This window comes from Mustela lutreola, chromosome 3 (genome assembly GCF_030435805.1).
Source record: "Mustela lutreola isolate mMusLut2 chromosome 3, mMusLut2.pri, whole genome shotgun sequence".
Classification (NCBI taxonomy): Eukaryota; Metazoa; Chordata; class Mammalia; order Carnivora; family Mustelidae; genus Mustela; species Mustela lutreola.
Genome location: NC_081292.1, coordinates 55,604,353 through 55,620,389, shown reverse-complemented (window position 1 = coordinate 55,620,389; position 16,037 = coordinate 55,604,353). Strand labels below are relative to the sequence as shown.

At 38.3% G+C, this 16,037-nt stretch overlaps 1 protein-coding gene across 1 annotated transcript in view; it reads right to left on the bottom strand.

Moving 5' to 3' along the window:
- IL7 (interleukin 7) overlaps positions 1-15,257 on the bottom strand; it is a 53,357-nt gene extending 38,100 nt beyond the window's left edge. The window contains exons 1-2 of the mRNA XM_059166166.1: positions 14,772-15,257; positions 8,381-8,514 (exon numbers count right to left, since the gene is read on the bottom strand). Of these exons, the coding sequence (XP_059022149.1) occupies positions 8,381-8,514; positions 14,772-14,781 (144 nt within the window). The 5' untranslated portion in view covers positions 14,782-15,257. The remainder of the gene's footprint in view (positions 1-8,380; positions 8,515-14,771) is intronic.
- Between the last annotated feature and the right edge of the window lie 780 nt (positions 15,258-16,037).

Sequence of the window (16,037 nt, the reverse complement as noted above, 5' to 3'; positions counted from 1 at the left end):
GTGTCCACAGAGTTGTTCATAATTGTATTAGTCAACATTCTCCAGAGAAACAGAACATTCAATAGGAATCTATCTATCTATCTATCTATCTATCTATCTATAGAGAGAGAGAGGAAAAAAACAGGGAAAGAGAGGGAGTGAGAAGTGGGGGTATTTTAAGGAATTGGCTCATTTGATTGTGGGTGTTGGCAAGTTCAAAATCTGTAGGATAGGCCAGTAGGTTGGAACAGCAAGGAGGCTAATGTTGCAATCTTAAATCTGAAGGCAGAATTCCTTCTTCCTTGGGAGAATTTGGTCTTTTCTCTTACAGCTTTCAAGTGATTGAATGATGTCTTAGTCTGCTCAAGTTGCTATAACAAAATATCACAGACTGGGTGGCTTAAACAAGTGATTGAATGATGTCTTAGTCTGCTCAAGTTGCTATAACAAAATATCACAGACTGGGTGGCTTAAACAACAGATGTTTATTTCTCACAGTTCCATAGGCTGGGGAGTCCAAAATCAAGGTGCCTGAATGATGTCAGTCAATTTGGTTCCTGGTGAAAACCCTCCTCCTGGCTTGCAGGGAGGCATCTTCTCATCATGTTCTCATATGATGGAGAGAGAAAGTTCTGGTGTCTCTTCTGCTTCAAGGGCACTAATTCTATGATGGGAGTTCCACCCTCATGATCTCCTCTAAAGCTAATTATCTTCCAAAGTCCCATCTTCTAAGACCATCACATTTGAGGTTAAGGACTTAAATATATAAATTTTTGTAGAACATAGACATTCAGTCCATACAAATGAGGATCACCTGTATCATGAGGGGTAACCTGTTTTCCTCATAGTCTATTGATTTAAATGTTAACATCTAAAAAAATACCTTCACAGCAACATCTACACTGCTGTTTGACCAAATAACCAGGTACCATAGCCTAGCCACGCTGACACATAAAATTAAACATCACAATAATATTCCTTTATTATCCTTCTAATATGCATGGGATTAGTAGTGATGACCTCTCTTTTATTTCTAATATTAGTAATTTGCATCTTTCTTATTTTCTTGGTTAGCCTGGATAGAGAAAAGTTTACCAATTTTATTGATCTTTTTAAAGAACCAGATTTTGGTTTCACTGATTTTTTTTCTATTAATATCTTGCTTTCAATTGCTTTTCTAATTTTCATTATTTCTTTTCTTCTGATTAATTTCATTTTAATTTGTTCTCTCTCTTCCATTTTTCTAATGTGGGAGCTTAAATGATTGATTTACATTTTTCCTCTTTTCTAATATATGCACTTAATGCATATATTTAGCTCTGCCTTCACTGTGTCCCACAAATTTTGTTAACATTTAGTTTATTACTTTTAAATTTTCCCAAGGCTTTTTTTTTTTAATCTGTATTTATCTAAAATGTTGTTTAAACTGCAGATATTCCATCTATTGTTCTAGTATTGATTTCCAGTTTAATTATGTTATCGTTTGGGAGTATATTTCACATGATTTCTATTTGCTAAAAGTTTGTGAAAATGTGCTTTATGACCCAGAATATGTTTAGAACATGGTGATTACTCTATGTGAGCTTGCAAAAAATGTGTATTGTGCTGTTGTTGGATGATGTATTTTATAAATGTCAATTAGGTCCAGTTTTTAGAGTGCTTTTCAGTTGAACTATATACTTACTGATTTTCTCTCTGCTGAATCTGTCAATTACTGACAGAAGAGTGTTGAAGTCTACAACTTTAATAGTGGTTTTATCTATTTCTTGCAGTTTACCAGTTTTTGCTTCACAAATTTTGATGCTATGGTTAGGCATACACATTAAAGTTTGTTGCCTTCCTAAAGAATTTACCCCTTTATTATTATTTAATGCCCTTACTTTACTTACTACTTATCTCTGATAGTCTTCCTTACTGTGTGCTTTGCTTAAAATAAATATAGCTTCTCCAGCTTTCTTTGGATTAGTGCTAATATAGCATACCATCCTTCATCTTTTTTACTTTTAATCTACATGTATCTTTATACTTAAAGTGGGTTTCTTGTGGATAACATATATTTGGGCCTTTTTTTCCTTTTTTTAAAAAATCCACTCAGCAAATCTGTCTTTTAAGTAGTGTATTTTTATTTCATTTTTATAACTAAAATAAAGTCATTGCTAGGACAAAAAGACTCACTTCTTGAAAGGTAGCTTCCCTTGTTAAATTGCAACTGACTCAGTCATACTGCTAAATTATACACACAGGAAATTTGTTTTATCTTCTAGCATAACTTGATAAAAGAAGAACTAATTTAAGACTAATTTTAGCCAATTTAAAACATCTTTCCTCTGTTAATTGGAGTTAAACATATTTAGACATATTTATAAAGTAATGTTTGGCAGGAAGTTGATCATTTATTTGTCAACAAAGCAATGAAATGCAAGATCGAAGTTGATAGGTCCTAGGTCAGAGAGATTTTAAAGCGTTAAAGAGCTTTTGGAAAGGAGAGAGAGTGTATCAGATTTGAATTTTGGAAAGATAACTCCAATGCCAGCAAAGAGGACAGATGCACACAGGGAGATCAACCAGGAACTCCTTGGAGGCTATGGAAGTGGTCTTGTGATGTCAATAACTGCCTGACCTGAAATGATTAGTGGAAGTCAACAGAATGAATGACCTGCACAGGTGTTGAGAAGGTGTACTAATCTGTAGAATTGCTGATGGATGAGCTGAAGGAGTAGGGGTGCCAAGGATGATCCCAGGCTTTCAGCATTGTTACCTAAGATAGAAAATGTAGAAGCAGGAAGCAGTGAAAAGTGCTAATTAGTTCTCCATTATGCATGATGTGTCAGTGCAATTCATCAGGGTAAAGATTTCTAATTGATATTTAAATTATATGGTGCTTAAGTTTATGAAAGGGGTGTAAACCAGAGGACCATCAATGCAAAGACAAACCTTGAATCCCTTAAGGCCCCTCAAATAGAGATGAAGGCAGAATTGAGGACATTGAAAATTGCAAAAGCCAAGTATAACCCATTCACTGGATTTCATAATTTAATAACTTACAATAAAGTAAGCCCTTTGTGTGCCTCTAACTAGACTGAGTCATTCGTAGAAAGTATATGGCCATTCCCAGCAGTCTTTATATTTTTAACCAGCCTTTGTTCTGGTGACTAAGAGTTATGTAATTCAACCATATAAGTTATGTAATTCAACCATATAAGTCATGTTGACAAAATAGTTTTTTATGGAAAAAAACAATATTATATAATATCCCAAACTAGTTCATATTGAATATCAGAATGGCACTTGACATTTGATTCTAACAAATGTCCATAGAAACAGATGTTCAAAAGAAGAGACTTTTAGCCTATTTGAAACAAGTTCTGGCTTCTCATGAACTTGTGGCATTAATTTTAAATTCATCCATTATTTATCATATATTATTACAATTCATAGTTACTGATGAAAAACTACTATGTATATGCAAAGTATTCTGTTGAACATTCTGCGGGACACAAAGATAAATCCAGCATAAACTGTCCTTAAGATACTTATAAGCTAGTATGAAGAAATAAGACACAAACTTAGGTAAGTATACAGGGTCACAGAGAATCACAGACAATTGAGAATCATGGACAATTTAAAAATGAAATTAAACAATCCCATTTACATTAGCATCAAAGGCACATAAAATACTTAGGAATACATTTAACCAAAAAGTTCGAAGTTTATAGTCTGAAAAATACAAAATATTTGTTAGAAGAAATTAAAGGAGATCTACATAAATGGCAAAGCATCCCATGTTTAGGTGTTGGTGGATCAGAAGCATTGTTATGCATTGCTGAAAAGATAATACTCCTCACATTTATCTACAGGTACAAGGAATTCCCTATCAGAGTCTCAGCTGACTTCTTCCTAAAAATGAAAGCTGATTCATATGAAATTGCAAGGGACCTGAAAGAGCCAAAACAATACCAGAGCTTTACCCTGTTTTTTCTCATACTAATGAGCATGTTTCCTGGGGTCTGATTTCCAGGTTCGCCCCTTGCCAGCTATGTTGTCCAGATCTTGGTGTCCTCATTACGTAGAGGTGTTGTAGGAATTATATAAGTTAATACATGGAAAGTGCTCATGGAAGCACTGGCACATTGTACACCTTGATTTTGTCTTAGTTATTATTATTATTATTATCATAACCTCACAGGAGTACTGTGAAGCTCAAAAAAGATAATGTATATGAAACTTTTTTGTAAGGTACTGCTTATCGTTTTGTACTGTAGTGACACATACATCCGTCATCCTTATAGGGTATAGAAGAACACGGACTATTAATTTTTTATAGCCTAATAATAATAATAAATGCTCAGAGATTCATATTTTAGCTTTCTGTAACTTTTATGATCAAATCACTACAGACTTTCAGTTATGCTGAGAATAAAGTCCAAATATCATTGCATCAACACCACTCTCAATCTTGCTATAAAGTATAGATCCACTTATGTCTTCTGCTCTATCACTGGTCTTGAAAGTGGAGTCACAATGGATCATCCACTGCAGTGTGGGAGGAAAAATTTTAGAAATTCTGTCTACATGTAGTTTTGATGACATCCTTTGCAAATTTTCTCCAGTTTTATGTGTATCTTTATTAATGCTTGCAAAAATACTATTAAAGCTCTAATATGTAAATAGATGCTAAATGTCTATGGGAACGGCAAGCTCAAAAAATTTTTACTGGATATCAGTCCACTCTCCCACAACATGGTCTTTCTCCTAGTGCCAAGCAGATCCATTCAACTCCTCCTAGAACACAGCTTCTATCTTTTTATTCCCAAATCTAGCTCACAGCAGTCTGTTGGTTTTGAATGGCCGTGAGGCAGCCACCCCTCTTCAAGCTGCAGCTTGCATCCTTCACACCAAGACTTAGCCATCACCGAAGGAAAGCTTCTTTGAAGAAGGGTCTATACCTCGTCCATCATGGTACCTACCCAGAAGCCCCCACCACTTCACCACATGAAAGGTTTTCCATAATAACAGGTTCCAAATAGATGTTTGCCCCATGCATATGCTAACACCAATATTGTTATCAAGAGGCAAGAGAGCGTGCTGTTTAACAGCAAAGGTTCTTATCCGGGTTCTGCCCCTCACAAACTGGCCGGCCACAAGACTCAGCTTCTTCCTCTGTGAAATTAAAGTAATAAAAGTACCTCTTTTCCAGGTATATTGTGAAAGTGTATTTGGCTAGCACCTGGAATAAAACAAGTGCTTCATAAATATTAGTATTATTATGCTATTCCCGAGACTCAAACACTATAATGTCTGCAAAGCATCTAGGACACGAGTTAGTAAGGAGACTGAATTTCCTCTACCAGTCATGTTGATACAAGTAGTTCTTGGTGACTTCTTTCTCCTTCCTCCTATTTTATCACCTCATATTTACAGATGACTTTCTTGCGATTATCATGGCACTATTCACTTGAATTGATTAGTTCATATACTCTTCCTCATATAGTCTTCCACATCTAATGAATTAATCTCTTAAGAAGAGTTGCCATGTTTTACTTTGGCTTTTGTTGTCGTTGTTCAAGATTTATTTATTTATTTTGCAGAGAGAGAAAGTGGGGAAGGGGGGAAAGGCAGAGGGACAGGGAGAGACAGTTAAGCAGACTCTGCCCTGAGTGCTGAGCTGACAAGGGGCTTGATCCCATCACCCTGAGCTCTTGCCCTGAGTCGAAACCAAGAGTTGGCCACTTAACCAATGGCGCCACCCAGGCACCACCAGGTACTGTTTTAAAAGGATCGTTGCTGCCGTTGTTTTTTTGCTGCTGTGCCTTTTAATCAGATAAACTCCTTTATATTTCCAGAAGAAATGTGCTATGAATATGGTAGACAAAACTCTCCTTTTGGATTGTCAACAGCATTTTTCTTTGCAGTTTTACACACAGAGTTATTTACAAGTGTTGTAGGACTAACACCAGTTGATTCCTTGCCTAGATAATAAAATTAAATGAAAGCATTATCTTGATTTAAAAATTAACTTAGTACTTTAATTAATGCAGAAAATGTCAAGTGTCAAAACTTCATGAAATGCAAAGTGGGGTAACTGCCATTTAGAGTACGTTTTTTTCCTTGTCAACGGGTAAAATCAAGGACCTCTGTGGTCTCTGTTCAATATTATCTTGAGTTCCCCATATCCTTTCAAGAGGTAGAACAATGAATTTCCCAAAATGTCATGCCACTTCGGTGTAAGTATGTAGTGAAGATGATAGTGGGATGGCAGGAGGGAGAAATTAGACCATTTATCCCATCTTAAGAACATTTGAGAGGGTTTTCTTTTGCATTTGGGGCTTTAAGAACTGATTATCTTTTAAATCAACACATCCCATGATGTTGATCAGCTCTTAAATTGTAAAAAAAAAAATATTTTTGTAAGTGCTATAATTGTGTAGAAAATCCCAAAGGATCAACAACAACAACACCTCCTGGAACTAATAAGCAATTACAGAAAGGTTTCAAGATATAAGGTTAATACACAAAAGCCAATTGCTTTCCTATATATCTGCAATGAACAACTGGAATTTGAAATTGAAAACAAGACACTATTTATAATAGCACCCTGGTTTAGATTTAAGAAAATCTTAAACAGGATCTATATGAGGAAAAATATAAACCAAAGAAAGGAATCAAAGAGAGATCTAAATAAATGGAAAGCTATCTCACTAGAAGAAGACTTAGTATTGTTAAGATGTCAGCTTAGATGTGAATTCAGAGACCTCATTGATCAAGATATACAGGTAGTAATAAAGTATATGAAAAGATACTCAACAGGTGCCTGGGTGGCTCAACTGTTTAAGCGACTGCCTTTGGCTCAGGTAATGATCCTGGAGTCTTGGAATTGAGTCCCGCTTGGGTTCCCAGCTCCACAGAGAGTCTGCTTTTCCCTCTCATGCTCCCCTCTCATGCTTTCTCTTACTCTCTCTCTCTCTCAAACGGATAAATAAAATCTTTAAAAAATAATGATAAAAAATAATAAAAAAATACTCAGCATCTTATGATACTAGGGAATTGTTGATGAAAACAATGATATGCCATAACACACATTTTTGAATGGCTAAAATTCAAAACACAGACAACACCAAATACTGGTGAGGATATGAGGCATCAGGAGCTCTCATCCATTGCTGATGAAAATGCAAAATGGTACTGTCATTTTGGAGGACACTTTGACAGTATTATGTAAAATTACACGTAGTCTTACCATGTGATCCAGTAGTCACTCTCCTAGATATTTATGCAAATGAGTTGAAAAAATATGTCCATACAGAACCCTACACATGAATGCTTATAGTTTTATTCATAATTGCCAAAAGTAGGAAGCAACCAAGACATGTCCTTCAATCAGTGAATGGGAAAACAAACTAGTATATCCAGTTAATGGAATTTTATTCAACAATTAAAGAAGTGAACTATTAAGCCACAAAAAGTCATGGAGGAACCTTAAATATACATAGCCAAGAGAAATAATCCAGTCTAAAAAAAAAGCTATATACTGCATGATTCCAAGCATATGACATTCTAGAAAAGCAAAATGATAGAGACCATAAACAGATTGGTGGTTGCCATGCATTCAAAAGGGAGGGAAAGGAAAGGGTGAGTAAGCAGAGCACAAAGGAATTTTAAGGGCAGTGAAATTATTCGGTATGATACTGTTATGGTGGACACATGACACTACAGTTGTTAAAACCCATAGAAAGTACAACACAAAAGCAGAGCCCTAATGATAGCTATGGACCTCAATTATAATAATGTATCAATATTGGTTCATCTGTTTAACAAATAAAAGTACCACACAAATGCAAGATGTTGATAATAGGAGAAATTGTAAGGAGGAAGAGTGTTATGGTAATTCTCTACTTTCTGCTTAACATTTCTGCAAAATTAAAACTAAAATATAAACTATACTGTAAGGAGAAGCACACCATAAACTAAAAAATTAACTTACAGCAAATTACATATAAATGTGTGTGTAAAAATACCTATATAATACCTATGTTTGTACACACATTCAGATAAAATAACTATACGTCTCTTTTTCATGATTGTGGTTTAATGTTGTACTCTTGTTATTTTCCCTGCTCTATTAAAGCGCTTCTACGGGGACTGTCATCACGAAGTGAGGCAATGCAGATAGTTATGCTAAATTATGCTTACAAGAAATGTGGTGGTGGTGTGAACTGAGCTGAAATGCATAGCTGAAGACCTATTAAAGAATTATTTTAAAAGGATATAATGATGTCAACTATAAAAATAGGTAGTGTCCCATTAAATTTTGCTCTTTAGTTATTTCAGTTTCTTTAAGAAATACAGATGGATACTTGAATATGAAACTGTTACCGTGTGAGGAAAACAAACAAGCACATACCAAGTCGTTGATGCTGATCATTAGGACGTGCTGATACTCTCTGCCCTCTTTACCTTCAATGTCACAATCGGATGATGCTACTGGCAACAGAACAAGGATCAGGGGAGGAATTCCAAAGATATACCTAAAAGAAACTAAATTGAACAGTGAGTAAGAATGAGCTAAATGTTGTACGTCAGATTATATACTGATTGTGTTGTTTTGATTGGCCTGACCATTTATTTCTAATAATTTTTTGAAATGCATCATGGCTTTTGGATAGTGTGGGAAGAACCCTAAAATTCAGTATTCTGTAACAACCAAAGTAGGACTGCATTTTAGAGTTTAGATTTCTTTCACTTTTTTATTTAAAAATTACTCTTTGGAAAAGCGATGAACAGGTGTGATGAAAGCAGACTCTCTGTCCCTGAAAAACACTCTAAGGTATAAATCAATTTATTCAATTTTGATTTATATTGAACACTTCTACAAGAAAAAGCATCTCCAGGTAAACAGGGAAACTACAGGTAAACAAATTACACATTTTTTAAATTTTATGATTTGTGGCATGTATATTTATGTAAGCCTTGATGATTATCCAAGTATCCAGCCTCTTCCTGAAAGCCATGCTGCACGTTTATTTCCATGGTACTGTGATTATATTCTTTCTTTTTAATGATGGACCTTAAAGGATTTACCCTTCCCAGAACTGTGACAAAGCTGACATTTACATTTTGATGCTCTATATTTTCAGTATATTCTTTGTTTCTAAGTGCCCAGAGGCCCATATTTTCTACAAACACAGCTCTGTCTAGCTTCTTTTTTTTTTTTTTTTTTTTTTAAAGATTTTATTAATTTATTTGACAGAGAGAAAGATCACAAGTAGGTGGAGAGTCAGGCAGAGAGAGAGGAGGAAGCAGGCTCCCGCTGAGCAAAGAGCCCGATGCGGGGCTCGATCCCAGGACACTGAGATCATGACCTGAGCCGAAGGCAGCGGCTTAATCCACTGAGCCACCCAGGCGCCCCTCTGTCTAGCTTCTTGACAAATTAGAAAAACCCATTAAATAAATTCACACCCTGGTAACTAATGATTTATATCTGTTTTTGATGAGACTTCCTACTTTAGAGGCAATTGTCTAATCAAAAAGAATGAAATTATAAATGGTATCATTTCAGGCAGTAATAATGCACTGATGGAAAGCCAATTATTCCCAGAGACCTTAAAATGTGGCTATATAGAAATGTATTTCTTCATAAGTCTGCCAAAATGTCTTGTTTGTATCTTTCTGCAAACTCTTGAGTTATGTTGACAATATCTCCTTTTAATTTCCCAAATGAAGTTTAGCTATACTTGATGAATGCAAGACATTTCACATGTGTGTCTTTTCTGATTAGGACTACAAACAATACTCCTTGGAACCCAAAGAACTAATATTGTGACATATGTTAAATGCATCATAAAGTTCCCAATAACATTATCCTCTATTGCATCATGTGTCATATAAAAATCAGTAGCACTCCCCAATAAATGATGAGCTATTTGTGACCCATATTTTTATAAATAGAGAAAGTAGGCTACATAGCAGGTATGAGAACAAACACAAATCCTACATCGTATCTTCATGTATCACAGACAACTGACAAGGTAAGAGAAACAAAATGAGACACAGAATTGATTTCATAGCTCTGCCACTAAGAGCCTATACATGTGCCAGCAAAATTCACTGAGGAGATTAATAATGGTCATGATGATGATAGTTATGTTTGGGTACCTATCATGGGCCAAGCACTTTGTTACCTTATACCTATCTGTAAAGATCAGAAGAGTCGTACAATTTAATCTTTTTGTAAAAACCAGACAGTAGGTGCCAAGTCTGAATTCTAACCTGAGTTTACTGTCTCACCAAGATTTTATCAGAAATGGCCATAGTTTTCTGATAACGTGTAATTACATTAGTCCTCTGAATGAAACCACTTCTATGAAATACTACAGAGCTCCACCTCTCTCTTGTACTATTGCTCCTTTGCCCTGAAGATTCTCAGACGATAGTCAATTGCTGTTTCTTTACAAGATGCTGACACTGTAATTGGATCTGTACAGACTGCATAGATCCAAACTTCATTTTTCTGTCTTCTTACAGGTGTCCAAAAAGGTATACTTTGCAAAGAGTAGGTGATAAGTTATATAGCATGTAACTTGAAATGAGTTTTAAGGGGAATATAATAAAATAATTAAATACTGGAGTGAAAAAAGAGACCTTTTTATTATTCTACATAAATGTTATTTTAAAGGTCCATCTTTAATGTTTTGACAAAGGAGTTTGTTTTACGTTCTATGAGCACTAGCTGTTGTGTCCTCTTCACCCCAACTTTCAGTAATTAGTGCTCCCCAAGTTCACACTGATCCATTTATTCACTGAATGACATTTACCAGTGCGTTTAATGATGGCTTGGTTAGAAAACTTAGCCTTTTTTATGTATTTCAACTAGTTTCTCAATCCCGAAGCATAATTTGCCTTGAGGTACCTGAATGGCTCAGTTGGTTAAGCATCTGACTATTGATTTCTGCTCAGGTCATGATCTCAAGGTCAAGAGATTGAGTCAGGCTGTGAGCATGGAGCCTGCTTAAGATTCTTTCTCTCTCTCCCTCTGCCCCTGCCCCCTCCTGCACATGCATTCTCTAAATAAATAAATAAATACATAAGATCTTCTTGAAAAAACCTAATTTGCTTTGTCTATAAAGTCAAAGCCATTTTTGTCGTTGTTGTTAAATAGGTTAGCTTCAGATGGACTAGGCCAAAACAAAACACAGAGGGTTGGAGTATGGAGACTTGGGGTTTTCATCTTGGTATGCCAAGAAGCTGTATTACAACGAGTTGTGTGACTAAGTGAATGACAGTGTCTTTTAAATTTCATTTAAGTGATCTGTAAAGTGAAAACGTTAGACTAAATTATCTAAGATCCCTTTCAACTTTGAAGCACCTTAAGTCTAAGAATCTCCCTGGCCATCCCAATAGAGTATTTCTTTAGACTTGAAATCGCCTCAGGGACAATACTGCAAACACACCCAGGGCTTCGGATCCACATCTCACTGGGTCTGAGATGTGGATCTGAAGTTTCCACCTCTCAGATGAACAACTGCACTTTGGTCTGCAATTGAATGAAGACTTTTCTCCACACCACCCAAAGAATAAACATATTCATACTGCCTAGTTCGAGCATGCTTTTGACATTGTTGTCATGATAGGAAAAAACTCTGCACTTATTCTGTTTTATTTCAGACTATGCATAGACATTCACCCCTTTCGTGACCCTGAACTTTTCTTTAGGTCACAGAGAAGATAAACCATAAGGAATAATGCAAGGCGAGCTTGGGCCTGTGGAATTCTGTCTTTAGATTTCCTGAAGGGATTGAAACTGGAGACCCTGCTTTTCAATAGGGAATTTGGTTACACCAGAATGATGGCTGTCTAAAAATTCTTGTTGGTTTTTAATTTAAGCCAAATAATACATTCAGTCCTCAGCCGCGTAAGTTATGGGGTCAAAGTGAATATAAATAAATTAGTTTCTAAGTCTATTGAATCCAGTCCTTCATCCCTCCTTAAGATAAGTAAATGTTTATTGAATGTCCACTATAAACATTTCATAGAACCGTTTTCACTAGGAATTACAAAAAAAAAAAATACTGAAAAGACATTCAGGATGGAATAGAAAACATTATCTGAGTATATAAGACTTGGTTTTAATATAAGACTTGGCTTGTGCTTGTCACAAGCAAATTGGTGCATAAATAGAAGAAAAAGTTAATAAACAGAAAACAACCATGAGTTGTATGGAAAACAGCTCGTTATAACCTTAACATAGTAAATTTGATTATCCTCATATGAAGAAATCTAATTTCTGCCACAATCAATATTAAGACTACTCTGTAAACTCTATCCACAAATCCCATGATAAAACTTAAAGACAGGGCACCTGGGTGGCTCAGTGGGTTAAAGACTCTGCCTTCGGCTCAGGTCATGATCCCGGGGTCCTGGGATCGAGTCCCCCATCTGGCTCTCTGCTCAGCAGGAAGCCTGCTTCCCCCCCCCCTCTCTCTGCCTGTCTCTCTGCCTACTTGTGATCTCTGTCTGTCAAATAAATAAATAAAATCTAAAAAAAAAAAAAAAAAAAAACCAAAACCCAAAACTTAAAGACATTTCTGTAGCCATCCTATGATATTGCACACAATATTCCATTTACTCTCATAACCAGTTCCGGAGGTAAGTACTACCAGTTTTCACGGTTGTGCAGATGGAAAACCTAAGGAACAAAGAAATTTTTCCTGGTATATAATGTGTATAGTAAGAGACAGGTTAAAGAGTTTAGGAACTCAGCTTTTAGCCACTGAGCTGCACCGCTTCCTACAAAAACAAGCATGTGTGTGCAGTCAAGGGAATATTTAAAAAAAAAAAAATCTTTTTTCCACATGAACCTCACTAAGGTGCTTCCTGATCAAGCTCTGAAACACTGCATCACACACTCTTATTTCAGAAAAACAGACACATGACACCAGGTTATGTGTCAGAGGCAAGACCAGAAAAAATAATCTCATGTGCATGAATGTGAATATGGCATATAAATTGATCCTATAAAATAGCTTTTCCCATTTTTGTTTAAGAGACTCCAACACTGATGTAGTACCATTTGTGACTCTCCTTTGTACCTGTTCAGGCTTTCTCATCTTTCTCGGTTCCCTGTTTTTATTACTATTCCATTTTTGGTCCTCAAATGTGATTAAATTGCCTAAACTAGATAGTACCCTTGAGAACCACATAGTAGGGCATCAACTACTTCAACTCCTCAAAGAAGCAGCAAAGGAAAAGTTTAAAAAGAGTAACCCTATCCTTAAGCTTCTTGTGAAATCTCTTGGAAATGCAAAAGCCACACATTATAATCACTATTAACAAATTTAGAATTCTAATATTTTGTTTGCTAATAACTTTTGGTAGATGAATAATACAGATACACTTCAGGAAATAAAGCTCCTTGTTAATAATGCACTTCCTAGCTTCCTTTTCTTTTTTCTTTCTTTTTTTTTTAACCTCTCCAGTTAAAATTAGAGTTGATGCAGGGATTAGAACTAAGAGCTACAGGAAAGAAATAATTGCAGGAGATCCATGGCGCTGTGAGACAGGGATATACCTAATTTCTAATTCTATACTAAACTTCTGAAGGGCACGCATTACAAATCTTTTTCCATAATCGTCTTCCATACTCTACCCACCTCTCCCCCTAATGTTGTTACTGATCCGGTACTTCTTGGCTATGGATTCTCTAATACCTACGGGAGAGAAAAGATTTTTGATCTAACGGTGTAGCCTGGAAAGCGCACAGACCACGCATGAAGAGCAAAAGCAATTTGCTCCTTATTCCCCTCACCCTCGTCCACCCGCCTTTTTTTTTCTTTTTCATGAGGAAGTGTTTACTATAAAATATTCTAATTTATCTCAGCAGCTCTTTGCCTGTCACATCTCTCTTTATTTTTTTTTCCCCATCCAGTAAACTTTTTGTCTCTTTCCCTTGGCCATATAGCTGCCAAGGGAATCCAACTCATTCGCCTCATCTCTGCCCTTGTCCGTAGTCCGCACGAATAAAAATACATTAGATCTTGGCAAAGGTCTAGAATTTAGACTTAAGCCTATTTCATCCTGCCTCCACCAAGAAGCACCCATATAGGGGAAAGAAAGAAAGAAAAAAGAAAAAAAGAAAGAAACCCAAACCCCGAAGCTCGCCTTTCTCGACGCCAGCCCGAGGACTTGGGTTCCCAGCAAAGGGCTCGAGGTACAGCCCCAGTCGGAAACTCCCAGCCTCGCTGAAGGGGTGAAACGGGGTTTTCCAGAGACCTGTCCCCTTAGGGTTTAAGAGCGAGTCCCGTGGGAGCTTCGCTTTCACTTCTCTAGAGAGTAGGGAACTACACGAGCTCAGGTAACTCGCCCCTTCCCCGGGCGCCTGTGAGTAACTGGGCGCCGCCAGGAGCGCGGGGAGGGCGGGCAGGCGCGGGGTCGCGGGAGGGGAGCGCGGGCTCTGCAGGACTGACGGCGAGCCATTGGCTACCTCGGAGACCCGGCTGCCGGCTGCAGCCGCTGAGCGGCGCGGAGGCTGCAGCGCCGGGCTCGGGACCGCCAGCCGGCGTCGGGGGTGGCTTCTCGCAGCGGGCGAGGCGCAGCAGTCCCGACGGCAAGTGGCTGTGGGCCAGGGTACCGAAGCGCGGCTGACGCCCGCCTGTGGGAGAGCCAGTGCCTTCGGCAGGTCCAAAGTGCAAGGCTGGGCTGTTCCCGGACGCGCCTGGGCGCGGGGCCCGGCGACGCGTCCTGGAGTCCCCCGGCGCGCCGGGCGCGCGGAGTGGTGCGCCTGGGAGAGGAGCGCTTACCATGGAACATGGTCTGCGGGAGGCGGGCGTGGTCATGATGACCGCCACTGCAGCAGGAGCGAGCTCTCACCGCCCATAGTCGCTGCCAGGAGCCTGGTCTTCCGCGGAGTTGCCGGGAGTCCGTGCGGGTTAGGGCGGCCTCTGCCGCTGGTTCCTCTCACCCACTCCGCGCCTGCTGCTTCATCCATCCCAAGGGGGGCGGCACACACCACGGCCCGGCTCTGCGCTTTGCCTTTCCCATAACTTCCGTAGGATCAGCCGGCAGTGTACTTTCAGTTTCTACTTTGAGCTGGGTCTGCAGGTTTGATCTTTGGGTTCACCACCGGGGTGCCTTCACCGCCCCACCTCTTTTGAGCACCTGCGTCCTCCCTCCCCTAGCTCTTCTTGTGCACCTGAAGCGGCACCAGAGGAGGGCGCGAATTTCCAAAGCCCCACAGGAGGAACCAGCGGGCCTTCTGAATGAGAACAATTCGAGGCAAAAGACTTTCCAAATGACCTCTAACCGTCTTGGCAAAGCTAGGCGACTGGGATCTAAAAGCATTGGTTGCTCTGTCCACGGAAGCCACAAACGTGTAGTGCGAAAAGCTGGGCAATTACAAGCTACGCCACCAAGGAGGCGTCGTAGCTCTTGCACGGATGTCGTGGACGATGCCAAGTCCTCTTGAAAAAAAGAGAGAGAGAGAGAGAGAGAGAGAGAGAGAAGAAAAAGGAAGTAAAGAAAGATTAAAAGGGTTACGCCCTCAGCCCCTCAAACCTATGTAATCAGTCTCTTTCTGCCCTGTTTTGTAGATGCACCTGCCCGGGTGAGACCTCAAAGAAAAATAATCCTGTGGGCGCATCTAATATGGTAAGTGGTATGTTTGGACCAGAAACAAAGCCCAGAGTAGGTGGAGGAAATGGAGACTGACTGTAATAGTTAATAACTATGACCCCTACCCAAGCATTTATCAGAATTGACCATTTTTACTGTGTTTTACTGAGAAGTTAATATTTTCTAAACCTGAATTATTTTAGTATTTCCTGCTTGAATTTGTTTTCTGATATTCTACAGGAGCCCTGCTTAAAAGGTGAGTGAAGTAATAACAGTGATGATGATCATGGCTATCCTTTATCTAGCATTTGCTCTGTACTATATTGTGCTAAGCATTTTATACATATATACTCTCAAGCATAATTTTCTATGAGTTGAAAATTTTCTTATCTGCACTTCACAGATGTGGGAACTGAGACTTCCTTAAGTAACTTGCCAAAGTTAACAGCTAGTTA